Raw genomic sequence first — 27,873 nt, 5'->3', positions numbered from 1 at the left:
GCCCCAGCTCCTGCCAACCTAGCAGTTCGAAAGCACGCCAGTGCAAGTAGATAAATAGGTACCACTGCGGTGGGAAAGTAAACAGTGTTTCCGTGCGCTCTGGTTTCTGTCACAATGTTCCATTGCACCAGAAGCAGTTTAGTCACGCTGGCCACATGACCCGGAAAGCTGTCTGTGGACAAACACCATCTCCCCCGGCCTGAAAGTGAGATGAGCACTGCAACCCCATAGTCGCCTTTGACTGGACTTAAGCATCCAGCGGTCCTTTACCTTTTTACTGAAGAGACAGGCACAGTGGCAACTTCTGTGTAGGAGAAGTCGCAGTTTGCTTGCACGCACCCCATCAGACGAGCCTTCTTAAGTTTGGGTGAGCGTAGCCAGGGGGGCGCAGCTGTCCCCCCCAGATCAAGTAAAACAATAGAAATACTTAACTAATTGACCAATCATGTCGGTTCTGCCCCAACCGGCAAAAAAAATTCCTGGCTATGCCCATGCGTAGAGCCATGGTTACACTGTTGCTCCAACCATCCAGTTCATAGCACAAACCTAGGGAGGGGAGGCCAGCTCCTTAGTTGTCAGAAGTGTGTGTGTGCATGTTCTGTGCACCATAGGATCAACTGTGTGTGCTTTGTCAATAAAGAATTAAACTACCTGCCATTTGTCCTCCTTGCACTGGGTCTGCTCAGCAGTTGCTGCTCTCCTCAAATTGCTAGCCCCCCCCCCCCGCCCCACTCACCCAGCTATGTTCAAGTAACAACTCCAAGAGATCTGATGACTGTCTCTTGCTGCTATATGGGCATGGTGCTTATTTTAGTACACTGGTACCTCTGGTTAAGAACTTAATTTGTTCTGGAGGTCCGTTCTTAACCTGAAACTGTTCTTAACCTGAGGTACCACTTTAGCTAATGGGGCCTCCCGCTGCTGCTGTTGCGCCACCGCCATGCGATTTCTGTTCTCATCCTGAAGCAAAGTTCTTAACCCAAAGTACTATTTCTGGTTTAGCAGAGTCTGTAACCTGAAGCGTCTGTAACCCGAGGTACCACTGTACTGTTGGTATCCACCTGCTGCTGATTTACATATATAGTTTACCATTAATCTGCATGACAGTTTAGAAGGATGACAACAAAGAGGTAGGTCCCTGCCCCCAAGGAACTTGCATTCTAAAATGGCAGGAAGGAACTTGCATTCCAAAATTTGACAGCATGGGTGGGGGGAGATGGCAGGGAGGCTAAACAGTGCGGGGTGTGTGTGGTGGACTGGTTCTTGCGTAGTATTGTAAGATTATTTGCCTTATATTTTTAATTCATTCTTTATATTTACATTAATCCATTGGCATACATCATAGGACTAACAAAAAAGCATGAGTTCTTTGACAGCCTGATAAAACTCTCGGCTAACATGACTCTTCCCCCATTCTCTCTCTCTCCCCCCCCCCCCATAGTGGAGTGAGGTGCAGGAGATCGTAAATGGCACTCCGATGTACATGTATCAAGACTGCAGCGTCCTCTCGGAAGGTGATACTGACCATTGGCTCCGGACCAACTGGATATTCCGAGCCGAAGCCTTTTCCCGCATCTACGTGGAGCTGAAATTCACCATCCGGGACTGCAAGAGCTTCAAAGGAGAGGCGGTCAATTGCAAGGAGACATTCAACCTCTACTTCATGGAGTCGGAGCAAGATGTTGGCATCCAGTTTCGCCGCGCTCTCTTCACCAAGGTCAGCAGGGGTTGCAGAGCTACAGAAAGTTTTCAAAACTTGGCTTACTCAAGAGCAGAAGGAGCATCCAGTCTAAACAACAGCAGAGGGGAAGGAGAGATGAGAATGAGCAGAATGGTTTGGGAGAACAGGAGTCCTTTGGGTGGCTGAGTTGCAAGAGTAAAGGCTTTGGGTAGGGATGTGGCAGGAAGCAAGGAACCCCCCCCCCAAAAAAAAAACAAAAACACCAGGGTGGAGCAAGTCCATGAAGCTTGTACAGGGTGTGGAAGTAGACATTATTATATGGGCCCACCCAGATAAATTTTCTCAGGAATGAGCACTCTATGGAGTCAGTACTGAGCCCACTGCCCTTGTAGCAGCGCCCCTTGGATTTCTGTTCCCCAAAGCTCCAGTTTTCAGCTGTGATGCAAACAGGAGAGCCTTCTAATGAAAGGGGTGGGGAATGCTGTCTGTGTACACTTGGTACAACATTTTCCACATTTCCTCTTGTTCTGTGGCTTTCCCTGCGAGGCGGGGGGAACCACTCTTATGCACTCAACTGGAGCAATCAGCAATTCATGTTTTATCACTAAAAGGGAGTTTACAGTCGAAAAGGAGCAGGGAAAGGGGGAAACCACTTGGACCCATGCCTAGAAAGTGTGGATTAAGCAGAAAACCACTCGGACTCATCCTTTCTAGGCTTGGGACAAGCAGAAGTATGGACAAACCCTGAGGATCTTTTTACACATTACACATGAGTCGATCTTTGTTTGACACAGAGTGTACACAGCAAGGAGCTATGGCCAGTCACAGGTTTCTTTTGACATAGCTGTCAACCTTCCCTTTTTTTGCGGGAAATTCCCTTATTTCAGCACCGTTTCCCCCTGCTTCCCGCTGCTATCCCGGATTGTTAGATATCCCGTAGACTGTCTCCGGGACAAGTGAGGCTGCTGATCCCTTATTTTCAAATCTGAAAGTTGACGGCTATGTTTTTTGATAATCTGTTTCTGTACGCTTTAATTTGTCACAGTCACATTCTATGTGTATGTTTAAAAGATCTTAGATTTGCATTTTAAAACTTGCCATGCGAAGGGGCCCTTAGCCAAGGTTTTCAGGAGCATTTTCAGTGTGGAAACCCCTGAATTCCAGTGACACTTGGAGCAAAGCCAAATCCTTGGGAATCAGAGCATCCAAAAGTGCAAATACCGCAGTGATCAGATGCTCATAACAGCTTCCTTGCAAACAGATGGACAAGTGGGGAGCTATTTGCACCAATGTGCTCTTCAGTCAGATTAAGAAAAAAATGCGTCTTGGAGGCAGACAGTTTTCAGACAGGGAAAATATACCAGTTGTTCTTCATTTGGCTGGTTCTGGCTGCATTGACCACAATTAAAGATTGTCAGGTATTCCACAAAGACAGGGAACCCTTTTATAGAAGGCGGCATGGAATACCTCTCCAAAAAGAGGCCACTCTTGCCCTTCGAAAGAGACTCCTACAAACAGGAGCCGCTGTTGTCAACTGGGGCAAATGTACAATCTTCTCCTCACTCCAGAGGTCCTCTTCTCTTGGGGATCAAGTCTGGAAGGAACGAGTCCTGTCAATCTGAAGCAGAAGAGGCTGTGCTGAGTGCAGAGGCGGAGAAAGGTGGGGGCAGCGCGCCCCAGATGTCATCCTTGAGGGGGGGTGACATCACCGCTGGTGGTGCCCCTCTGGGATGCTTTCCATCGCCGGCTAACCCCCCTGGGATGCTCCCCGCTGCCAGCACACTCCTCTGGGACGCATACCGCTGCTGGCACACACCCCTGGGTTCCACCTCTGGCTGAGTGCTGATTTGCTGGATTCCCAAGACACCATGATAAAGTTTTCCTTCCCTGCCTGGAGCATTTTTCAGATTAAACGTAATAATTAGTTTTTTGTTTCGTTTTTTAAGACAGCAAACCAACCAACCTGTCTCTGTGGATGGGTGAAATGAGCAAATAGCATTTATCTAACACTGCAGGCAGCACTATAATCAAAGAAAGAACAACAGCTGGAAGGTGGATGGCCCATAAGAATTGTGGAAAGAGAAGCCAGTCAGGCAAGGAAATTAGTGGTCAATGTGAAGCAAATAAGTGCGTCATTTGATCTGAAGGGCAAAGGTGGGAAAGATGCAAGATCTTTCCCTGCAGAAGCCAACAAGGAGAAGAGATAAATTATGCTGGGGGCTCAGGCAAAGCTTTAAAATGGAGGTGGCTAACCTGTGGCCTTCCAGATTTCATTAGACTCCCAGGTACCATCAGCTCAGTTGGTAGAGCGTGAGACTTTTAGCCTCAGGGTCGTGGGTTTGAGTCCCACCTTGGGCAAAAAGATTCCTGCATTGCAGAGGGTGGACTAGATGAGCCTCGTGGTCCCTTCCAACTCTACAGTTGTGTGAAAAAGCCCTACCTTATACTTCTTCTTCTTTGTTTTATATACCGCCTTATACCCAGAGGTATAAAAACCACAATGTATATAATCAAAATAAATACAACCCAATAACCCGTCCCCAAAAGAGCCACATTTTCAAAAGGGCATAGGACATGTTCAATGGCCATAACATGGTCAATGGCCAGGGATGATGGGAGTTGTATTCCAACAACATCTGGAAGGCCAGAAGTTGGGCACACCTGCTTTAAAAGGGAGTAGGAAAGTCTTTTTTGCACAAGCCCTACTGAAATGAAGGAGTGGTGTACAAAAGCAAGACTGTCCTCTTGTGTACAGTGGTACCTCAGGTTACAGTCGCTTCAGGTTACAGACTCCGCTAACCCAGAAATAGTACCTCAGGTTAAGAACTTTGCTTCAGGATGAGAACAGAAATCGCGCGGCGGCAGTGGGAGGCCCCCTTAGCTAAAGTGATACCTCAGGTTAAGAACAGTTTCAGGTTAAGAACGGACCTCCAGAACGAATTAAGTTCTTAACCTGAGGTACCACTGTATCTCCCTTGGTCTTGGTGAAGGTTGTGCAGCCAAGTCTCTCTTCATTACAGTTCTGTGAAAATAATACTTTAAATTAGGGGGGGGGCATGTGGCTCTCCAGATGTTGCAGCTGAATTCCAACCACCCCCAAATATTGGCTAAGCTGATTGAGGCTGTTGGGAGCTGGGGTATGACAACTTTTGCTTTAAGTAATTGATGCTCAGTTGCCCCTTTTTGACCAATGTTAGCTTGATACAGGTTACAGTGTATGTAACCTGAGGTATCACTGTAATTTGATTTGAAACACCTTCACCTGGGGAAGTATTCTGCCTTGATTTCCATGCAAGCTCTTTCCAAGTTAGGGTGCCTTGTACACTCCTGTTTCATGTTTTAGTATTTTGGGGTCGTTTTCCCACAGCTAAGGAGATGGATCTAGGCCAGTGTTTCCCAAACTTGGGTCTTCGGCTGTTTTCGGACTACAGTTCCCATCATCCCTGACCACCGGTCATGCTAGCTAGGGATGATGGGAGTTGTAGTCCAAAAACAGCTGAAGACCCAAGTTTGGGAGGCACTGATCTAGGCATTGTTCCTCTCTCTTTGCAGCATTACGCTTTCCTGTATTTGGGTTGTGGTACCTGTGCAAGAAGATCAAACCTATCCATTCTTAAGAAAATCAGCCCTGAGTGCTCACTGGAAGGACAGATCGTGAAGCTGAGGCTCCAGTACTTTGGCCAGCTCATGAGAAGAGAAGACTCCCTGGAAAAGACCCTGATGTTGGGAAAGATGGAGGGCACAAGGAGAAGGGGACGACAGAGGACGAGATGGTTGGATAGTGTTCTCGAAGCTACCAGCATGAGTTTGACCAAGCTGCGGGAGGCAGTGGAAGACAGAAGTGCCTGGCGTTCTCTGGTCCAGGGGGTCACGAAGAGGCAGACACGACTAAACAACTAAACAACAACAACAACACCTGTGCAAGGACCACATTCCACACAGCTGCATAGTGGGCACTGTATGGCCTGTGAATATTGGGTATATTGTCAGGGCAGCTCAACCCCCTCCTTTCTCCTCCTTCTAAAAAGAAAAATTGTCAGAACAGCCTCTTAGTGCAATCCTATGCATGTCTGCTCAGAAGGAAGTCTCTGTTTTCACCAAAAGATTACTTATGTAAGATTGCAGCTGTAGCTGTTTATCAGCCTGGTCTAGAAGATTGTGCAGAACCGAACACACCATTAGACATGATAGCTAAATGGAACCTCAATGTTCAGAGACAGTGTATCTTTGTATATTAGTTGCTGGAGGACAAACTCCAGGGACGTTGCCTTCCTGCCCTACTTGTGGATTGCCTGGAGGCAATCTCGCTGACCACAGGACGCTGGACTTGATGGACTCTGGATTTTAGCCAATAAGATCTAGAGTGCAACAAGTATGGGCAAGCCCCACTCGTCTGGAGTGATCCTGCTGGTGTCTTTCTTCTAAATATTTCCATTATATAATTAAAGGTACCTGTCAGAACCTGCCGGACACAGGTCTGACAAACCAATTATGTAAACTTCAGATCTTCTTTCTTGATTATTTTTTTTTGATATAGGCTCAGATATCCTATGTGTGCTTATTATCTACTTGCTGATAATGTTATGAATTATTATTTGCATTCCATTTGACCTGCGATACAGTTTTCAAACCAGTTTTTCTTTGACTCATACTCTGAAACGTTTATGATCATTATGTAAATATAATACAGTACATCCAAACCAGAGAGATAGCAGTTGAATGAATTGTTCTTTATTCCCAGCAGGTTTCGCTACGTAGTCTTGCTGTAGGAAAGTAGTCAATCACGCTTCAGTTAATTCAGAGTTAGATGCAGCATCACTGATTTTTTTGAGCATTCTCTAGCCATCTTTCATTTCTGTGTCAAATACGTGCACGTGATTCAATGTTACTGTTCAACTCTAATATACTCTAGTCATTTAGCAAGTAGTTTTTAAAAATCTTCCATTAGTCCCATTATAAACCATACTGCATGGCAGGGAATTCTTTAGTCCAGGGATGAGGAACCTGTGGCTTGTATGATGTTGTTGGACTACAACTCACATCATCCCTGACCACTCACCATTCCATGAATTGGAATTGTAGCCCAAGAGCAGCTGGAGGACCACAAATTCCTCCTATCTGGCTTAGCACAAAAACCAGGCTAAACCTTAGAAAGATGGAAATACTTACTGGTTAAGCCAAATTCCTCACTCTGATGGTTATGAATGGGAAGGTGAATGGGTGATACAGCTATCTTTGGAGGGCTCAGGAGCCATTTTATAATGTTTGATTTCTGAAGAATTTGGTGAATTTGGGGTGTATCATTTTCAGCTGTGGGTGTTGTTGTTACATATTTGAATGATCTTCCACATGAAAAAGAAATCTCCCTATGCATTGGCTAGAAGGCTAGATAAACCTGGATGTGCTTGTATTTTTTAATCTGTCCAAATTACTTAAATTTAATACAATTTGGGAAAAACATTCCCCGTCTCCAAGTCTTTGGGCTAATTTGGGGTTTCCCAAACTTGGGTCTCCAGCTGTTTTTTGGACTACAACTCCCATCATCCCTAGCTAGCAGGACCAGAGGTTAGGGATGATGGGAATTGTAGTCCAACAGCAGCTGGAGATCCGGGAAACCTTGGGTCTTTAAAACTGGAGAGAGGGTTGTTTTTAGTTTGTTACCATTTTATGTATTTTTGTCTTTTCATACTGCGAAGTGCCCTGTGATCTTCGGATGAAGGGCAGTACATTAATTTAATAAATAATAAACAAAGAGTGGGAGTTTTTGCATATAGGTGAACATTGAGATGTGTGAAACCTTCACCTGCAGTGTGGTGTAGTAGTTAAGAGCAATAGTCTCGTAATCTGGTGAACCGGGTTCGCGTCTCCGCTCCTCCACATGCAGCTGCTGGGTGACCTTGGGCTAGTCACCCTTCTCTGAAGTCTCTCAGCCCCACTCACCTCACAGAGTGTTTGTTGTGGGGGAGGAAGGGAAAGGAGAATGTTAGCAGCTTTTAGACTCCTTCGGGTAGTGATGAAGCAGGATATCAAATCCAAACTCCTCTTCTTCTTCTTAAGTCCTATATTACAGGGGAAAGTTGATTCTGCTGAATATGTGCAAACTTCATGCCCATTTTCTCCTCCTGCAGATCAACACTGTGGCAGGAGACCGGAGTTTCACGGCGCAGGACATCATGACGCGTGACATGCAGCTGAACATGGAGGTGTGCCACATAGACAACCTGCAGCAACGCGGCTTCTACCTGGCCTTTCAGAACTCGGGGGCTTGCGTTGCCTTGGTTTCCGTGAGAGTTTACTACAAGACCTGCTCGGACATAGTGCGCGGACTGGCCCACTTCCCAGAGAAGCTAGCTGTTTCGGGGGGACTGGAAGAAGTGTCTGGTGTCTGCTTAAAGAACGCAGTCGAGGACGGAGGGCTTCCGCCGAAGATGCACTGCAGTCCCGATGGGGAGTGGCTGGTCCTGGTGGGCCGCTGTGTGTGCATCGCTGGCTTTGAGGAGGATGGAGGAAGGTGTGTTGGTAAGTACATAATGGTGCAAGCTAGGAGGCGGGTACCTGAGGAGATCTCGGGATAGGAGCACGCCAGAGTTCACAGGGTGGAAGGTGTGGAAAGTTTACTCATTGCACGCAACTCACTGGGGCGCATCAGCTTATCTGACTCCCATTGCTGTTTATACGTCAAGCGCAACTCCCAGGTTGTCTTTCTGTTTCACTCTCCCTCTGTCTATAAAGTAAGTAGACTAGTTTGACATACCTGTCCTTCCACCTGCTTTTTATTTCCTTCCAAGTTTTGGAGCCAGTTTCAGGGACGTGGAAGTGCGTGACTGAGACTGATTCACTCGATGAGTGTCTCCCAGTTCTTTAAACTGGGCACCTCTGGGGCGTAGGAGTTGGGTCAGGGTGGTATCACTCTATAGGCCACCTGTATCTGCAGGGCCGTCCTGAAGCGTTTTGGAAGCTCAGACAGGAAATCCCAACTCTCTTTCCCAGCACTAGTAGGATATATTTTTCTTATGTTCTACTTGTTTCAACCAGAGGCCATGAGAAAAACGGCAAAAGGGGACACAGTCAAAAACCTTTAAAGGCAGCCAATGAAACATTTGTTTGCCCAAAACAGTCTACTATAAACACACACACAAAACAAGCATGCTGTAAAAAATGTAGCTGATCGTACACTCCATACACTCCATCCTCAAATTGCTTTTGAAGTACCAACTAAGTCAAGGGAATATGTCTCGGAAGATGAGTATATGCATAGTATTCCTCGTTCAAACCATGGCATCTTCACTTAAAAAATGGGATCAGGCATCGTGCAAGAGCTGGGGGGGGGGGTCTGGAGAGAGAGCCACCACCAGCCAGTACAATTGGTAGACAATACTGGGCTAAGCAAAAGGGACGCGGGTGGCGCTGTGGGTTAAACCACAGAGCCTAGGACTTGCCGATCAGAAGGTCAGTGGTTCGAATCCCCGCGACGGGATGAGCTCCCGTTGCTCGGTCCCTGCTTCTGCCAACCTAGCAGTTCGAAAGCACGTCAAAGTGCAAGTAGATAAATAGGTATCTCTCTGGCAGGAAGGTAAATGCCGTTTCCGTGCACTGCTCTGGTTCGCCAGAAGTGGCTTAGTCATTCTGGCCACATGACCCAGAAGCTGTACGCCGGCTCCCTCGGCCAATAAAGCGAGATGAGCGCCGCAACCCCGGAGTCGGCCACGACTGGACCTAATGGTCAGGGGTCCCTTTACCTTTACTAAGCAGCCAAAAAGCCCAACCTGGTTATAGGGCAGTGTCAGGGAACTGCCATCGGAGAGACAGGTGGTGGACAGGCTACAGGAGAATAGGAGAGAATCTGCAGTAGAAGAGGGAACCAGCAGGGGGAGTGCAGGAGTCACAGCGGAGGGGAGGCTCTGGGATGCTTCCAGTGAGAGTAGTGGAGAGGTAACGGGACCCCCGTTGGGAACGCCCACCCTTCGCCGGAAACTGTCACGCAGAGAGTCTCGAAAGCGCATGTCTGTCAAAGAGCTTTTATGTTGGCGTAAATTCCGTAGGCGTCCACTGTCAGATTCTACCAGCGACTGACGGAGTCATGCTTTGGGGGCTCCGTTAGTGCATCGGTTTGGATGACCAGCCAAACCCCAGAGGGATCAAGCTTTTACGCACAAGCAGCTCACTATCCCATCACAGCAATCTGACAGTCCTTGAAAGCAGCTTGTGCAAGCAGAAGGCATCATGAGCGAACCATCCGGAACCGGAGGAGCAGGAGCGGGAGCTGGCGCAGATCCAAGCCTGGAACAAAGGTACAGGGCGTTGGAGGTCCAGCTGGCACTGCAAACGGCGAGGCTCGAGGAGAGGAGGGCTCAAGATGCAGATAAGGGGAAGACCACCCCACTTGCCAGACGGGTGCCTGGACTGGTGCAGAAATTTGGGGGGGATCCCCGGAACTATCAAGCCTTTAGGACAGAGATGCAATATGCTCTCAATCTACTGTTTGATGACTTCCCCGACGAGAACTCTAGAGTGGCGTACGTGATTGGCCATCTAGAGGGAGGGGCGAGGGACTGGGTTCGGCCCCTGATGGCAGCCAATAATGAAATCTTAAAGGACACAATGAAGTTTTTCCGCGCCATGGACTTGATGTTTTCCAGCGAGATCGAGCAGGGAGTGGTGCGCAGGCAGTTAATGGCGTGTAAACAGGGGAGCCGATCTGTACGTGAGTACTGGACTGAGTTCACCATGCTGATTCATAGACTTGGGTGGGACCTTGCTAGTGAACCTATTCAAATGCTGTTTGAAGAAGGTCTCTCTCCGGCAGTGAAAGATGAACTTTCCCGGGCGCCTAGGGCGGAGTCTATGGATCAGCTGACTAAATCAGCGCTGTCCATTGGGGCACGCCAGGAAGCTAGAGCTATGGAAAAGCGGGAAGGAAAGGGGGAACGTTGGAAGGACTTCCGCATTCCAGAGATTCCGGAGCAGCCTTTCCCGCCAGCAGAGCCGATGGAACTTGGAACAGCGCGCGCGCGCGCAGTTTCAAACACCAGTGAAGGGCGGAAGAAGGAGGGAAAGAGCGGCAAGAGATGCTATCTCTGCCAACAGCCAGGTCACTTTGCCAGAGTCTGTCCGCAAAGGAAGGAATGGCAAGGGATGGCGGGAACTGTTGGGGGGAAGGAGGAAGAAGAAATCACGGAGCCAGTAAAAGCCAACGCCTGGTTGCCAACATCAGGGCACAGCAGCCAGGCCAGGGAGTAATGAATGTGCCCACGCCGGAACCTCCAAGACCAGCGCTTGTGATAGAGGTGTTGCTGGAACTGGCAAACGGACACCCACTGAAGATAAAGGCGCTATTGGATTCAGGTAGCTCATGTAATTTCATGAGCAAAGAGTTTGCAGCTGCACACCAAATACAGACTATCCCATTGAGTAAGCCTTTGCAGGTTACCACGATTGATGGGAGGGAGCTGTTGGGTGGAGAAGTGAGCCAACAGACTGTACCAATGATAATGAGGGTGGCACGACACACCGAACTGATAGCGTTTAACGTAGCCACCTTGGGAGGAGCTCCTATTATCTTGGGTATGAGCTGGCTGGCGCTACACGATCCGCTAGTAGGCTGGCATCAGAGAGTGGTTTCCTTTGGATCAGCACATTGCCTAGAACACTGCAAGGAGGGAGAGGCTCAGGCAGGCGCCAGGGGCACTCTAGCAGTGATGGAAGTGATGGACAAAGGGAGGGTGCCACCACAATACGCTGACTTGCTTGACGTATTCAGCGAAAAAGAAGCAGATAAACTGCCCCCGCACAGACCCTTTGATTGTCAAATTACCTTACTCCCAGGAGCACAATTGCCAGTGGGCAAGCTGTATGCAATGTCAGACAGTGAGATGCAGGAGTTAAGGGAGTTCATTGACAAGAATCTCAAGCGAGGTTTCATCAGAGAGTCACGAGCGGTGGGGGGCAGCCCAGTGTTCTTTGTGGACAAAAAAAACACAGGCAAGCCCAGGCTTGTATGTGATTTCAGGGCCCTAAATGCAGTGTCAGAACCAGTGACTTTCCCTATGCCCAGAATTGATGACATTCTAACACGGGTGAGAAAAGGGAAAATTTTTACCAAGCTGGACCTTAGGGGGGCATATAACTTGATACGTGTGAGAAAGGGGGATGAGTGGAAGACCACTATGTTCACCCCCTTGGGGGCCTTTGAGTACACCGTTATGCCTTTCGGATTACAAGGGGGCTCCGCCTGTTTTCAATCATTCATGAATCACGTCCTGGGGCCACTGCTCTACAAGAACTGCGTAGCGTTCTTAGATGACGTTCTGGTGTACTCAGACAATGAGGAGCAGCATGTGCGAGATGTAAGAGAGGTACTGAGCAAGCTGCGAGAAAACCGGCTGTGGGTGAAACTGGAGAAGTGTCAGTTTCATACCAAGGAGGTGGAATTCCTGGGGTACCGGTTGTCTGACAAGGGATTGGCCATGGATCCCAGCAAGGTTCAAGCGGTACTGGAATGGAAAACACCAAAGACCAAGAAGGACGTGCAAAGGTTCCTGGGCTTCGGAAACTTCTATAGGAAGTTCATCAAAAACTTTGCCCATTTAACAGCGCCCATCACGGATTGTCTTAGTAGCAAAAAGAAATTTGTTTGGACGGGAGAAGCGCAACAAGCGTTCGAACGCTTAAAGCAGGCGTTTGCGTCGGAAGAGCAACTCTTGCACGTGGATCTACAACAACCAATGAGAGTGGAGACTGACGCGTCAGACCGAGCGGTGGGGGCCGTTCTTCTCCAGCCGGGAAAAGATACGTCTGAATGGAGACCGTGTGCATTCTTCTCGCGGAAGTTGAACAAATCAGAGAGGAACTACACAGTGTACGACCGAGAACTGCTCGCCATTCATGAAGCATTCCGGAAATGGCGGCACTTGCTGATTGGGGCGCAGCACAAGGTTCAAGTCCGAACTGACCACAAAAATCTGGAATACTGGAGAACAGCCCGAGTGCTGAACCAGAGACAAGTGAGATGGGCCCAGGAGTTCTCCAAATTCCACTTTGAGATTCGTTACGTGCCCGGCTCCGAGAACGTGAGGGCGGACGCTCTTTCCAGGAAACCTGAGTACTTAGAGGGGGAGGGAGCGCCTGAGGCAAGGCATGTAATCTCTGAAGACCGCTGGGTGTGTGGGGCGGCATTGGTGGGGCAGAGGGAACTGATAGAGGGTACGGAGAAAGATGAATACGCCCAAGAGAAACTCAGAGAGCTCCGGAGGACAGAGGAGAACACAGGGGGGTTCGAAGAAAAGAACGGGGCATTGTATTACAAAGGGGCACTGTACATACCTGACGGGGAACTGAGGGGCAGAGTACTCAAGCAGTTGCATGACAGCCCCACAGCGGGACATTTTGGACAGCACAAAACCATGTGGTTGGTTACCAGGGAGTTTTGGTGGCCCAAGGTGAGGGAGGACGTACGGGAATATGTCAGGGGTTGCGGCAGGTGCCAGCGAGCGAAAGGAGAGAGGGTGGCGCCAGCGGGGCTATTACAACCCTTACCCACGCCCGAAAGGCCATGGGAGGCAGTATCCATAGATTTTATGACGGACCTGCCAAAATCCAAAGGCAAAACAGCTGTCATGGTGGTGGTAGATCAATTAACCAAGATGTGTCATTTTATAGCTTGTTCACATGCAGTCACAGCGGAGGAAACCGCCAAGTTGTTTGTAGAACATATTTTCAAGTTGCATGGCGCCCCCTTGAGGGTGGTCAGCGACAGAGGGAAACAATTTACTTCCAGGTTCTGGAGGAAACTTATGAGCTTACTGCACGTAGAACTCAATTTCTCAACTGCCCGGCACCCAGAAACCAATGGGCAAGCGGAAAGGGCAAATGGGGTTTTACAACAATACCTGAGGTGTTATGTAAAAGACAGAGAAAATGATTGGGTGGATAAGTTACCTCTAGCAGAATTTGCCTACAACAACGCGGAGAACGTGTCCACAGGGATGAGTCCCTTCCTGGCAAATTATGGGTGTCACCCCCGGGCATTCCCAGGAGAGGGAGGGGAGAGGTGGAGCGTGCCGGCGGCGGAATATTTTTTTGAAGAGATGGAGGCGATCCACCGTCAGCTTCAACTTAACTTAGAGAAAGCCAAGGAAGAATATAAGAAGCAAGCAGACAGAAATAGGAGGGAAGGTGAAACTATAAGGGTGGGGGACCGGGTGTGGTTGTCTACCCAAGGGCTACCGTTCAAGGGCGGGAGTAAGAAATTGAGGCCCAAAAGATTGGGACCCTTTGAGGTCATACAGCAGGTCAACCCAGTGGCATTCAAACTCAGGCTGCCCAGTCACATGAAATTACACCCAGTATTTCACAGGTCATTACTGTCGCCGTACCGAGAGGGACGCGAGTGGGGGGAGCGTGAGAGAGAGGCCACCCAAACGCCCGTGATAGAAGAGAGAGAGCGCGACATGAACGTGGCAGGAATCATTGATTCCAGGTGGAAGGGGAATCAGGTGGAATATCTGGTAGAATGGGAGGGGGAAGCAGAGTCGGAAAACACTTGGGTACCAGCAGAGGTAGTCAATGACGAGGTTTTAATAGAAACATTTCATCAGCGTTTCCCAAGAAAACCGCAACCCGTGGCTCGATTTAGAAGGGAACACTTTGGGACCACCGATGAGGAAGGAGAGTTTGAAGGGTTCCCAGAGTCAGGGGTGGGTGAAGAAGCCGACTCCGACGAAGAAGAGGAAGACGGGGAGAGAGACGGTACGCCGTGGCTGGAAGTGTTAGAATCCTCGGACGACGAGGAGAGTTCCTTCAGGGGCTTTCCACCCTCACCGCCAGTGGGAGAGGAGGCGGGAGGGGGTGAAGGGGGCCCTGGGGGGGAGGTGGATGTCAGGGAACTGCCATCGGAGAGACAGGTGGTGGACAGGCTACAGGAGAATAGGAGAGAATCTGCAGTAGAAGAGGGAACCAGCAGGGGGAGTGCAGGAGTCACAGCGGAGGGGAGGCTCTGGGATGCTTCCAGTGAGAGTAGTGGAGAGGTAACGGGACCCCCGTTGGGAACGCCCACCCTTCGCCGGAAACTGTCACGCAGAGAGTCTCGAAAGCGCATGTCTGTCAAAGAGCTTTTATGTTGGCGTAAATTCCGTAGGCGTCCACTGTCAGATTCTACCAGCGACTGACGGAGTCATGCTTTGGGGGCTCCGTTAGTGCATCGGTTTGGATGACCAGCCAAACCCCAGAGGGATCAAGCTTTTACGCACAAGCAGCTCACTATCCCATCACAGGCAGCTTCCTCTCTTATGACAGAAAATGACTTCCAGCTAAACCTAATTCTTTAGTCTGCAATCTGCTCTCTCCCAACATTTCAGCTAAGAGCTAGTATTCACTGTGATGAGGTGTAGGGAAGATAATATACTGACAAAATTTCCTCAGGATGTTCCTCTTTGGATTTCTCATTAGGCTGCTCTGTCCTGTAAAAGGAATTTGCACCACTTGGAAGTTCCAGGGCAACTGCTTGAGGCCTGGTAGTCCTTGCACTTCTCTGTCTTGCTAGCTGAAGAACTGGGAAACATTTCCAGACATCCACCCTTCCCTGCCCCTCTGCTTCCACAGCTCAGCCAGTTTTTCCACTTAGCTGCTAGCATTACTGCTTTCATTCCACCCTCCTGGGTTGGGAGCCGTCCCTTGGAACGGGACGGGGAAACATCCTGCCCAGGCAGGTCCTCTCTGCACCCGCCCAGGTAGTAGCTGACACACAAGCTACTCCCTTACCCAGTTCAGGCAAAGACAAAGGCAGAGGTGGCTTCAGAGAGCGAGTTCAAGGAATTATCCCTGTTTCTCAAACCTGTGGGGATGAGTTAGTGGACTTGGAGGGCAAAATAAAAATGGAGGCCTTCCTGAAGAGAAAAGGCACGTGGAACAATGGCAATTGACACATGAGAACTGCCGGTTTTAGGCTGTGCACACACAGCGTTTTATTCTAGAATCAATGGAGATGGAGTGTCGTATTTTTCGCTCTATAAGACGCACCAGACCACAAGACGCACCTAGTTTTTGGAGGAGGAAAACAAGAAAAAAATTATTCTGAATCCCAGAAGCCAGAACAGCAAGAGGGATCACTGCACAGCGAAAGCAGCGATCCCTCTTGCTGTTCTGGCTTCTGGGATAGCTGCGCAGCCTGCATTCGCTCCATAAGACGCACACACATTTCCCCTTACTTTTTAGGAGGGAAAAAGTGTGTCTTATAGAGCGAAAAATACGGTACTTGTTTCTCCCCCCCCCCCAATCTATTCCACACACAATCTAGATCTATTGCATATTTATTTGCCCCTGAAAAGCGCAAAATGGTGGGTGGTTTATCTCCCACCAAGAGTGGGGAGCAATATGTGGCTTCTGCACAGGACAATCCAACATAGGATCTCTGTGTTATACAGATGGGCTGTCAATCACAATGGTTGACATTTAGCTAGCATCTTTCTAAAAAGAGGGTTCCCCCACACATGCACACATTTGTATGTATGCACATGTGTGTGAGCAATCGCACACAGTTTTTAAGATGGTGCTTTCATGATGCTGTCCGCTTTCGCCTTTTCAAACCATCCGCCACGCCGTGATGAGAAATGGTTTCTTTTGTTCAGAAAGGGTTCTTGCCAGCTCCCAAGGACTCACAATAAAAGGCATGCAGATTTGGCTGTTCTCCTGGTATCTCTCTGTCCCAGGTGTCTCAGACTGGCAGCAGACCTGGGTGTTCACTTCTAAGATCAGGTCTGGATCCAAACCTTTTGCTGGACCCACCCAGCGTTGGCAGAGTGCCAGAGGTACTCCTTTTGGCCTTTGTTCCAGGATCAGGGTGACGCCACTTCCAAACAGGAGCACACAAAGAGCTGAAGTGTGGGACGGGACGCGAGGGGGTTGTACAACTCTGACCTTTGCTCTGACTTGGGGTGGGCGGAGAAGATGGAAATACTAAGGGAAGTATTCTTGGACTTTAATTTGGGTTGCCATGGAGGGTGAGCCTAGGGCTGCCTCCTTATGAAAGGAAGTGGCAGGTCTAGCTAGTAAGGCTAGCTAGCTGTGATCATAGCTGCTGTCTGTTCTGTGCTTAAACTTCCAAGAAGTAAAATTTAAAAATGTTTGCATAAATGTACTCTTACGTGCGGCTTTCCTTGTGCTTGACCCAGAAACTGCAGTTTTCGACAAGTCCAATGTGTACCTATTGGTATTTAAAGTCCTTACCGTATTTTTTGCTCTCTAAGACTCACTTTTTCCCTCCTAAAAAGTAAGGGGAAATGTGTGTGCGTCTTATGGACTGAATGCAGGCTGCACAGCTATCACAGAAGCCAGAACAGCAAGAGGGATTGCTGCTTTCACTGCGCAGCGATCCCTCATGCTGTTCTGGTTTCTGAGATTCAGAATAATTTTTTTCTTGTTTTCCTCCTCCAAAAACTAGGTGCATCTTGTGGTCTGGTGCATCTTATAGAGCGAAAAATACAGTAAGAGCTTGAGAACAGTGTACCTGCAGGATTGCCTTATGCCAAACTTGGCCCTCCAGCTGTTTTTGGGACTACAACTCCCATCATCCCTAGCTAACAGGACCAGTGGTCAGGGATGATGGGAATTGCAGTCCCAAAACAGCTGAAAGGCCAAGTTTGGCCACGCCTGCCTTATGCCATATGTGTCCATTGACCACCTCGATCTGCAGAACTGGCATTGTTACTGGTGCCACATAATACTCATTCCATAGTTGTATGAAATGGGTCTTTTAGTGTGGCAGGACTCCCTGCCTTATAGTCATTAGGCAGGCTCCTTCACTATACTCTTATCAGTGCCTACTTAAAACATTTGTGTTTAAGTGAGCCTGTCTTGAGATTCCAGACACATAATTGTTGCAGGGTGTGTACACACAAACACACACACACACACACACGTTAAATTATTAATTATTTTTAAATGTCCTGAACTGTTTTTACTGATAATTTTAATATTTCTTTGTAAACTGCCTAGTGGTTTTATGGCATTCAGGCAGGATATACATTTTGTCAAATAAATAAATAAATAAATAAATAAATAAATAGTTGGACACAGGGTTCTGTGTAACCTGCCCAAATTATGCAATATATATGCAAAATTAATTTGCATAGTTTATTTTGCATTAGCTTGACCATTGGGAAGAGGCAGATATCGAGCTTTTCAGAGCTAGAATACCTTTTTAACCAGGTCTTTGGTTGATTTGATTGACATCCTATACCCTTTTAAAATGTGGGGGGGTTGGGGGGGTTGTTATTGGGTTGTTGTTTTGATTTTGATTATATATTTTGTGGTTTTATATTTGGTTTTTGTGGTTTTATATTTGGATTTTGTTCTATGAACCACCCTGAGACCTCCAGGTATAGGGTGGTATATAAATTAAAACAGCCACAGCTGTTTTTAAACGCAGAAAGCCATACTGAGCCAGGCTTTCATCATAGGCTTGACGTACAGGTCTATCCTTAATCATCTCAGAGATATTCTGAGCCTCTTTTCTGAATTTTCAGCTTTGATTTAAAAATCTAAAAATAAATCTGTACCCTTTTTTACTTTCAGAGTAAAAAGAAAAGAAAAGCAGTATTTCTGTGAAGTAATAAATCTGCCCCTGATTTCTGGTGCTCTGGTCAATTAATGCACTGGGATAACTGACAAACCCTTGGCGAAATTGTGGTTAGCAATTTATTAAAACTATATCTGGAGATTACTGCTATCTAAGGTTTACTGCTGTTTCACATTGGAGCCCCTCAAAGTTACGGTGATGGGTATTCTATTGAAGCTTCCTTAGACTCTGGAGGTTTCACGAGGCATTGCTTTCAAGTTTGTCTTTACATGCGTAAACTCTAGAAATGTGCCCTTTGTTCGTTTAAAATGAAAGCTGGGGTTCTCGGGGAGCTGAATTTGGAGCCCACCGGCGCATTGTGTGGCATTTTCGTACTTGATACAGAATAGACGCAACCACAGCCATGGCCTTTTCTGTGGGTACAGTAAAGAACAGGAGGACAGCAAGGGATTAAGTCAGTGCCTCTGTGGTGTTGCTCTTGAAAAGGGAATGTTGACTCCTTCCTTGGCGTGAGTGCCTTTTGGTCTCGGTTGCAAAGGTAAATTTCTTTTTTCTTTCTTTTTTTAAATGGCAGATTGTGCTGACGCCTAAAAGAGTATAAGGAACTGTGAGACAAGAGGTGAATTTATATACAGCATTTACAGTCATACCTCTTGTTACATTTGGTTCAGGTTACGTCTTTTCAGGTTGTGTCCCACGGCGACCCGGAATTAACGGAATGGGTTGCTTCCGGGTTTCGCCGCTCACGCATGCGCAGATGCTCAGAATGACATCACGCGCATGCACAGAAGCGGCAAATCGCAACCCACAGGTGCGGGCTACGTTCTGCGCATGATGTGAACGAGGCTCCGGAACGGATCCCGTTCGCAACCAGAGATACCACTGTAATTACATTTTGTCTTTATTTATCTGTAGAGAAGGTTAGAGCAGCTTGCGATGGGGAGTCCCCCAATTCAGAGCGTTGACAAGGCTGAGACCTGCTTAGCTTTGATAACAGACCCCCTACCCAGGGGAGGGGTCAATTCTCCCCACCCTGCATATAGAATCATAGAATGGTAGAGTCGGAAATGACTCTGAGGATCATCTAGTCCAACCCCCCCGAAACGCAGGAATATGCAGTTGTCTCTTATGGGGATCAAACCTGCAACCTTGGCATTATCAGCACCAATTGAGCCGTAACATGCCATGTCTGAGTGGAGGTGGGAACCGCTGGCTTGTAGGAACACAGAGGCATCATGGGGGTTAGTCAGAAAAGGTTCTTCCTTTCCCTAACGGGGAACCTTTGCTCTGCTGCTCTAAGTGAGCTAAGGTGGGAAGCTCCCTTCTCTCCCTTCGATTTAATGAGCCCATACAGGCCTCGTTAAAGATAATTGCTGGGTGGTGGTGGTTGAGCTGGTGCCACTGTCTGCCACCCCCACACCGGGGAGGGGTGTCTCTGCCTGATGTTTAGCCTTCCCAGGTTGCACCCGATTTCCTGTCTGCCTGTCTGCCTAAGGAGCTTAGTCCCTTGGCAAGCCACAGGATCGGGCCCAGTTGTCCCTGCAGCTACTGCAGAACAAAAGGAACCTGTGACCCTCCCTATTCGGTGTAGGTTTTTGCAGTGCTATTTTTCTCGAAAAACAGGTGCCGGAACTCACCATGAAGGCCTCCCTTTTCCTCTTATAATGGCATACCCTCCAACGTTTCTCCAATAAAAATAGGAACGCCCTATTCCTCCTCCTCCTCCTCCTCCTCCTCCTCCTCCTTACAGTCATACCTCTTGTTACGTTCAGTTCAGGTCACGTCTTTTCAGGTTGCGTCCTGCGGCGACCCGGAAGTACCAGAAAAGGTTACTTCTGGGTTTCGCCACTCGCTCATGCGCAGAGGCTCAAAATGACGTCATGCGCAGAAGCGGCGAATCGCCACCCATGCATGCACAGGTGCAGGTTGCGTTCTGCTCATGTTGCAAATAGGACTCCAGAACAGATCCCGTTCGCAACCAGAGGTACCACTGTATTATTATTATTATTATTATTACCCTGCCCATTTGACTGGGTTACCCCAGCCACTGTGGGTGGCTTCCAACACATATAAAAGCATAATAAAATATTAAACGTTAAAAAGCTTCCCTATACAGGGAAGCTGCCTTCAGATGGCTTGGGGGTCACATAACTCCATAGCCTCCAACATTTCTCTGATGAAAATAGAGATGTCCTAAGGAAAAGCGGGACATTCCGGGATCAAATCAGAAACCTGGACGGCTTCTGCAAATCTGGGTCTGTCCCTGGGAAATAAGAACACTTGGAGGGTCTGTAATGGCAACGGCGCCCACCTGAGAGGTGTTGGAACTGAGGTCCCGTGAGTTATGGCTGGTGGGGAAAGCTCTGGTGAAAAACTCCTTAAATTTTGATAGGCTGAGGCTCCCATGACACTCTGTGAATGGGTTCCTCTGACGGACTCTTGCCATGTGGGGAATTTGGTTTATTTGTCACACCCCTAAAAAGCTACACTATGAATGTGACAAACCCATGTTTGGGGAAAAAAAAATAATTAAAAAAAATAATAAGGCACTCAGGTGTGTTTTGCGCATTATGCAGTGACCAACTCAGGTTTCCCACAGAATGTACACCTGACAACAAGCCCCAGACGACACTGTTGTTGTCAGGTGTACATTCTGTGGGAAACCTGAGTTGGTCACTGCATAATGCGCAAAACACACCCGAGCGCCTTATTTGTAAGAGCCAATGCTCACCTCAGGGCAAACTGACTGAGCATAGGCACAACACCCAGCAATTTATGTGTTCCTCCGAGGAAATAAACCTGTCTGCTCTGAATTAATCCATCCCAGTTTAATCAGAAGTAATTAGCTCCTGTATTCCAAGGTAGAGCAATCCCAGAAACTGGGGGGGGGGGGGAGAGGTGGGTGGCATTGGAGGAGGAGTTGAACTACAGGTGGCCTCCAGCACATAGCATGCTTCCGCTTTTTCTGTAGGTTCAAAGTGTATAGTCATCTGCGTTCATTGCATATGAGAAAGGAATCCCTCAGATCTTGTTTTCGCTGAGGCGATAAACCTTTGTCTGAATTATACCGCTCCAGACAGCGAACGAGGGCTTACACAGCCAAATGCTCGCCGGTCCAGGAGAAAATAAATTTCTGTGTGGAAAGCTAGCAGGTCAGGGAGGAGGATAAGATTTCCAGAGGGCTAACCGCGTTAGTCCGTTGCAGCAAAAATGACAAAAGGCGCTGTGGCACTTTAAAGATTATGGCATAAGGTTTTGTGGACTGTAGCCCACCTCATCTGGTGTAATCCTCAGTCAGCAGGTATATATGGGTGCAAAGGAAAAATATGGAGAAGTTGGAGTTTGGTGGCAGCGTAGTTTTTTTAATGTGCAGGAATCCTGCTTTCTTTGTGAGGGAGCATTCAACCCTGTGCAATCTCCCAACCGCATTCCGAAGTGGTATAGTCCTTCCGAGACAGGTTTACACTTGGCCCCAGACGATCTAGTTTCAATTGGTTGCTACCATGTGGTGAATCTGGATGCCATTAGGGTGGGGGATAATTAACCCAATATCCGAATATCTGGGCAAATTCGTGAGTGCGGCTTGGGGAAAAAATGGGTATATTTATGTCACTCTGGAGAAGACAAAGGGCTCCGAAGGGAGCATCTGCTTTCATAGGACAGTGGGTGCTGCCACCTGCTGTTTACCTTGTAGTTTTTGTGTTTTTTAAAAACCAATTCTTGCCCGATTTCCATTCCATTCCCTCCCTGTGGTGACATAATCCTGTTGGCGCCTGTTGCCTGCATTCCTAGTTCACCTTTGCTCCTTCCCCAGGTCGGCAGCACTCCCTTTGTGACACCCACACAATTTCCCGCCCTGTTTTCATGTCTGCGGAAGTAAGAACCAGTTCTCTGCCATGCACAGCGGCGGCTCTCGGTTAATACGTGAGAGAAACACATTGGGGCATTTAGGGTAAGGAAAGGTGCCCCAGAAAAATGAGGCTGCAGAGAGGTGACCTCCTAATTATGGGCACAGACTGGGCAAAGCACTGGGGAAAGTGAGGTGGAGACAAAAGTATGATTCTTGGAGTCAGAAGGGACCCCCCAGGTCATCTAGTCCAACCCCCTGCAATGCAGGAATCTCAGCTAGATCCTACTTGACAGCTGGCCCTCCAACCTCTGCTTTAAAAAACCTCCAAGGAATGAGATTCCACCACCTCCCGGGGGGGGGGGGGTGTCCTGTTCCGCTGGAACTCACATCGATAGAATCCTAAGCATACGATTCAAAGACAAGATTAATGCCATATCCATCCTAAATCTATCGCCTCAAGAAAAGTGTCGGTGCCACTCCTCATTTCCTCTGCATTTGATATAACCCAGCTTCAAACAGAACTCCTCCAAATCAATTGACATCGTTTTCAGCCACTACTGTAGCTTCTAAGATTTCAGCAGTTTCGTTACTCATAAACTTCCAAGCATGTACTTGGAGCCATAAGAATTCCAATCCCCATTACAAATGAAAGATGCAGAGACTCCCAATTCTATCTGAGACCATGGCAGGGGCAAATTGTTAAAGTTTCAGGCACACACTCGGTGGTTCTGTTTTGGTGGCTCACCAGACATGCAGTGTTTATTTTTATTTTCAAAATGAACATCAGGGATAACTGTTAGAATTCCTGCTCTGTGATTGCAGTCATGGGATTGTTGTCTATCACTTGACGGTATATGTTTTGACTCCACAGAGTGGGAAGTGACCGAAACAGGATGTTTGTGTTACTGTGTTCCGTGAAGTGGGATTATTGTCCTTTGTTCATTCTCTTTGCCGTCTGATGCTAGAGAGAGAAGGAGCCATGTTGCAATGCTCCGTGTGTGTTTATATGTAAATAAAGTAGATTAGCCTAAATGCTGATTTGCTGAGGTCTGTTACGCAAACTCTGTGGATCCCTAAGTGTGCCCGTGTCAGTTGGCATCCCTGTGATGTTCGGGCTGAAGAAAGCTTTTGAAGCTCCTGAATGATCGACCAGGAGGGAGCGAACATGCCAGTCGGATATGCGTCTCTGCCAGGGTCCTACTCGAGTGTAGGCTGAGCTCCTGACAATAACTACAGGAGAAACCCCTTCTAGTTTGGTCCTCTAGTACCATATTATATGCTTTTCTGGCACTCCAGCAGAATTGTAGCATAAATGGAGTCCAAATTTTTGCCACCAACACTGAGTTTCCCCATGTTTCTCACCTACTGCTGGAACGGCATCCTGAGGCCCCGGACGCTTAAAAGCCACAGCTTCCTGCTTGGCTCAAGCCAACATGGCTCCTGGTGCACAACACCCAGCCAATCAGAGCTCCACTTTCTGCTGAGAATTCCCAGCGGCAGCCCATTGCTACCTCAGCGCACAAAGCCAAGTGTAAACCTAGCCAGAATTGGGTGGGTAAAAGTATAGCAGTAGACAGGTCATCCATTTTGGGTGGTGTTGGTGAGAATATAGGCATGAAGAAGAGAGTATGGGGAGAGCAGAGAAGTGGCGGTCAATAGATATTGAAAATTATCCAAAGGGGACTTAAGTATGAGATGATCTTGCTCCTTGACAAGGAATGAAGATCTCCAACTCCTCTGTGAAGTTAGAAACAAGATAAGTCCCATGTATGGTGACATCTTGAGGGATGAGGTTCTGCACCTCTTGCTGGGTGCTTGTATTCCTAAATAATTGCATTCCTAAACTGGATTTTAAAAGAAATGGGTATAGCCAAAATGTATGGTTATTTGCATCTGCTTAAGTTAGCTACTTGGGACTTAATCTGCTTCTCCTTTCCACAGCCTGTCAGCCAGGGTTCTATCGTCACTCGCTGAAGACTGACCAGTGCCTCAAATGCCCTCCAAACAGCTTCTCCAGTTCTCCTGCTGCCACAAGCTGCCCCTGCCTCGAAAACTTCTTTCGGACTCCCGCTGAGGACGAAACTGCTGCTTGTACTCGTAAGTCCTGGGTGGGAGTACTGTGGTCCCCCAGATGAGCAGGTGGAACCTCGTTCGCACCTACTTGAAAAATGCACCTACCGTATTTTTTCGCTCTATAAGACGCACCAGACCATAAGATGCACCTAGTTTTTGGAGGAGGAAAACAAGAAAAAAAATATTCTGAATCTCAGAAGCCAGAACAGCAAGAGGGATCGCTGCGCAGTGAAAGCAGCAATCCCTCTTGCTGTTCTGGCTTTTGGGATAGCTGCGCAGCCTGCATTCGCTCCATAAGACGCACAAACATTTCCCCTTACTTTTTAGGAGGGAAAAAGTGAGTCTTATAGAGCAAAAAACACGGTACTCAACAAATAGGAAAGCTCCAGAGTGGTTCTGATTCTTGCCAAAAGGAGAGCAAGTGTCATTCGGTTCTAAATTTAAGTGGCGCTGAATGCAAGCTGCAGCTGTAAAGGAACAATTAAGAGTGCATGCAAAGGCTCCTGGTTGTTCTTTCGCAGCTGTGTCTTTACCTGTCCTGCGCCTGATGTCATGCAAACGACAGGGTAGCTGCAGCCTGCCCAAAACGGCCTTGTGGACCAAACTGATCTGGAGGTTCCAAATTGCTTCTCCTTTATATGTCTTCCAGATGTCTCTGGCCACAGAGTCCATGGTTCCCTCTGTAAATCCCTACAATGACCCTTTGTGGTAGGTTAAGAGGCTGTGACTGGCCCAAGGTCGCCCAGTGACCTGCATGACTGAGCGGGGTTTTGAACCCTGATCTCCCAGGTCCTAGTCCGACACACTAACCACTACACCACACTGCCTTCCTAGAGTATTTCTGCCATGGGACAGCCGTAAACATTAAGTAAGTAAATAAATATGGGAAAAGCAAAATGTCACTTAAGAGAAGGATCTGAAACATTTTCCTTGAAGCCTGAAATGGTTTTATTCTGGATTGTTTCATTTGATGTTTTAATGTGCTGTAAAACCGCTTTGAGATTTTTAAAATTTAAAAGATAAAGCAGTATAGATATGGAAATAATAATAATAAGTTGGAATGAAGATATTTATATCCACTGTACCTGTCCCCAGGTGCAAGAAAAGAAAAAGAAATCTAGATAGAACCCTACAGTGCACTATATTTATAAGCTTTAAGGTACTGTATTTTTTCGCTCTATAAGACGCACCAGACCACAAGACGCACCTAGTTTTTGGAGGCGGAAAACAAGAAAAAAAATATTCTGAATCTCAGAAGCAATCCCTCTTGCTGTTCTGGCTTCTGTGATAGCTGTACAGCCTGTATTCGCTCCGTAAGACGCACACACATTTTCCCTTACTTTTTAGGAGAGAAAAAGTGAGTCTTATAGAGCAAAAAATACGGTAGGTACAGATAGGGTTAGAATCTCTTTGCAGGATTGTACTTTTAACACGCTGCCTCCTTTTGCCTTTCCAGGCCCCCCTTCGGCTCCTCACAATGTCACCGTACTTATTGAGGGGACTGAGGTCACCCTTTCGTGGCAGGCACCCACGGATCAGGGTGGGCGCCAAGACCTCTCCTACAGCGTCTCCTGCCAGCGTTGCAGTTCCCCAAAGTGCAGACCTTGCGAGAGCAGCGTGACTTTTTCTCCCAGCGCCCTAGACCTCACCCAGGAGAGTGTGGTTGTGAGCGGCCTGGAGGCTTTCACCAATTACAGCTTCGTTGTTCGGGCTCATAATGGTGTGTCAGAGCTCAGCCCTGCCTTGCACAGCAGCAGCACCAGCTCTCCTGTCCGGGTTTTGGTGGGCCACGCAGGTGAGTCGCTGCGACGTATATGGGGAAGAGGAAGTGAGCACAACCAAAGCAAATAAAAGTTGTAGCAGCAGCCGAGCTGCATTTTCCAATTACACTGCACTGATTAGTTAATTGCAAATGAGTGTGTGCAAATTTACAGTTCTTAGATCAGTGATGGCCAGACTTTTGTTTTTGGCCTACAACTTCCATCATCCCTAGCTAACAGGACCAGTGGTCAGGGATGATGGGAACTGAAGTCCCAAAACAGCTGGAAGGCCGTTTGGCCATAACTGTCTTAGATGCTTGGATCCTGACGAAATCTGAGGTACTGTAGGGGCTAAAAGTATGAGCTGTGAGCAAGGGAGTCCTTGACTTTCTTCATGTTCCAGCCATGAACTTTTTAGCAGACCCTCCAAGTGTCCTTATTTTCCAGAGACAGTCCCAGATTTGCAGAAGCCGTCCTGGTTTCTGATTTGATCCCAGAATGTCCCGCTTTTCCTCGGGACACCTCTATTTTCATCAGAGAAATGTTGGAGGGTGTGGGAGTTGTGCAACCCCTGAGCTAAGGAGATAAGTAACTATACAACCTTTAGAAGACATCTGAAAGCAGTCTTGTATAGGGAGGTTTTTAAATGTTTAATGTTTTATTATGTTTTTGTGTATGTTTGGAAACCGCCCAGAGTGCCTGGGTCAACCCAGTCAGATGGGTTGTTATTATTGTTATTATTATGGAACAGGACATCCCTATTTTCATTGGAGAAATGTTGGAGGGTTTGCATTAGGCAGCACTAAGGCTTCCCACTCGCTTTGTCAGCCTCAGCTCCCTACTGTCGTGTGGGAATCATAGTCCTGCTATAAAGGGCTGGTGTACAGCAGAATGGGGGGTGGGGCTCCAATTGCTGCTGGTCTCCGGCTCCAGTCAGTCCCAGAAAGCTTAGCCAACAGCCAGGAATGATGGGAGTTGTAGTCCATCAACATCTTATCACAGGCTCCCCACCTCCGGTGAAAGGAATGTTGAGGTAATGGCTGTAAAGCATTTGCAGTCCTCAAGAGAGAGATACGTAATTGCTGTATTTTGTCAACACAATTTCTCTGTTGTACCGGATATGACATTTGTCCAGTATTTAAAGCTCAGTGGTTTATTGTCTAGGGTGGGGGTGGAATGCTGGTCTCTAGAGAAGTTTGGCAGATGTAACAAGCCTGTTGCGCTGGTCTGAAAACTAATTTAATAAATAGATTATTGTAACGTAGATGCTCTTCGGCCTCTTATGCATCCTAGTCACTCTTGGCAGAACTCTTATCGTTCAGTTTGCTTTATGAAGGCAAGAGAATTAGAAGCTTATTTGTGTTCACCCAAGCTAACAAAATCATTTCCCATATCCCTGTCAGGCCTTTCCATCCCCATTGGTGGCTACTATAAAAAACCGTGTACAGTGGTACCTCGGGTTACAAACACTTCGGGTTACTAACCCAGAAGTAGTGCCTCGGGTTAAGAACTTTACCTCAGGATGAGAACAGAAATTGCATGCTGGTGGCACGGCAGCAGCGGGAGGCCCCATTAGCTAAAGTGCTGCTTCAGGTTAAGAACAGTTTCAGGTTAAGAACGGACCTCCGGAACGAATTAAGTTCTTAACCCGAGGTACCACTGTATTTAATCTGCAAAACCTTTGTTGTGGATGCATCAATGAAATAGGAAAGTTGATTCTTCAGTCTAAGAGTTGCCAGGCAAAATGGCAAAATTTGTTTTGAGTTCCCTGGTGCCATCATAAACACATGAACTGCTCCTTCTACCGTGTGTGTGTGTGCACGTGTGTGTGTTTTTAAAGTCAGATTTTTATGCTGCAGAAAGCAACTTATAAAGAGAGGTGGTCTTTTTGAATGCAGAGTTAATCCAGGACATATCTAAGGCAGGTTGTGGCACA

The 27,873-nt window shown here is 47.6% G+C and overlaps 1 protein-coding gene across 1 annotated transcript in view; it reads left to right on the top strand.

Moving 5' to 3' along the window:
- Positions 1-27,873, top strand: part of EPHA1 (EPH receptor A1) — a 92,540-nt gene that overhangs the window by 43,857 nt on the left and 20,810 nt on the right. Inside the window, exons 3-6 of the mRNA XM_081844912.1 lie at positions 1,442-1,717; positions 7,810-8,200; positions 24,046-24,201; positions 25,634-25,972. Coding sequence (XP_081701038.1) covers positions 1,442-1,717; positions 7,810-8,200; positions 24,046-24,201; positions 25,634-25,972 — 1,162 coding nt within the window. The remainder of the gene's footprint in view (positions 1-1,441; positions 1,718-7,809; positions 8,201-24,045; positions 24,202-25,633; positions 25,973-27,873) is intronic.

The sequence above is a fragment of the Podarcis erhardii genome (genome assembly GCF_964252035.2).
Source record: "Podarcis erhardii genome assembly, chromosome: 17".
NCBI lineage: Eukaryota > Metazoa > Chordata > Lepidosauria > Squamata > Lacertidae > Podarcis > Podarcis erhardii.
The sequence above is the reverse complement of the archived record's forward strand: the minus strand, read 5'-3'. Positions and strand labels throughout refer to the sequence as shown.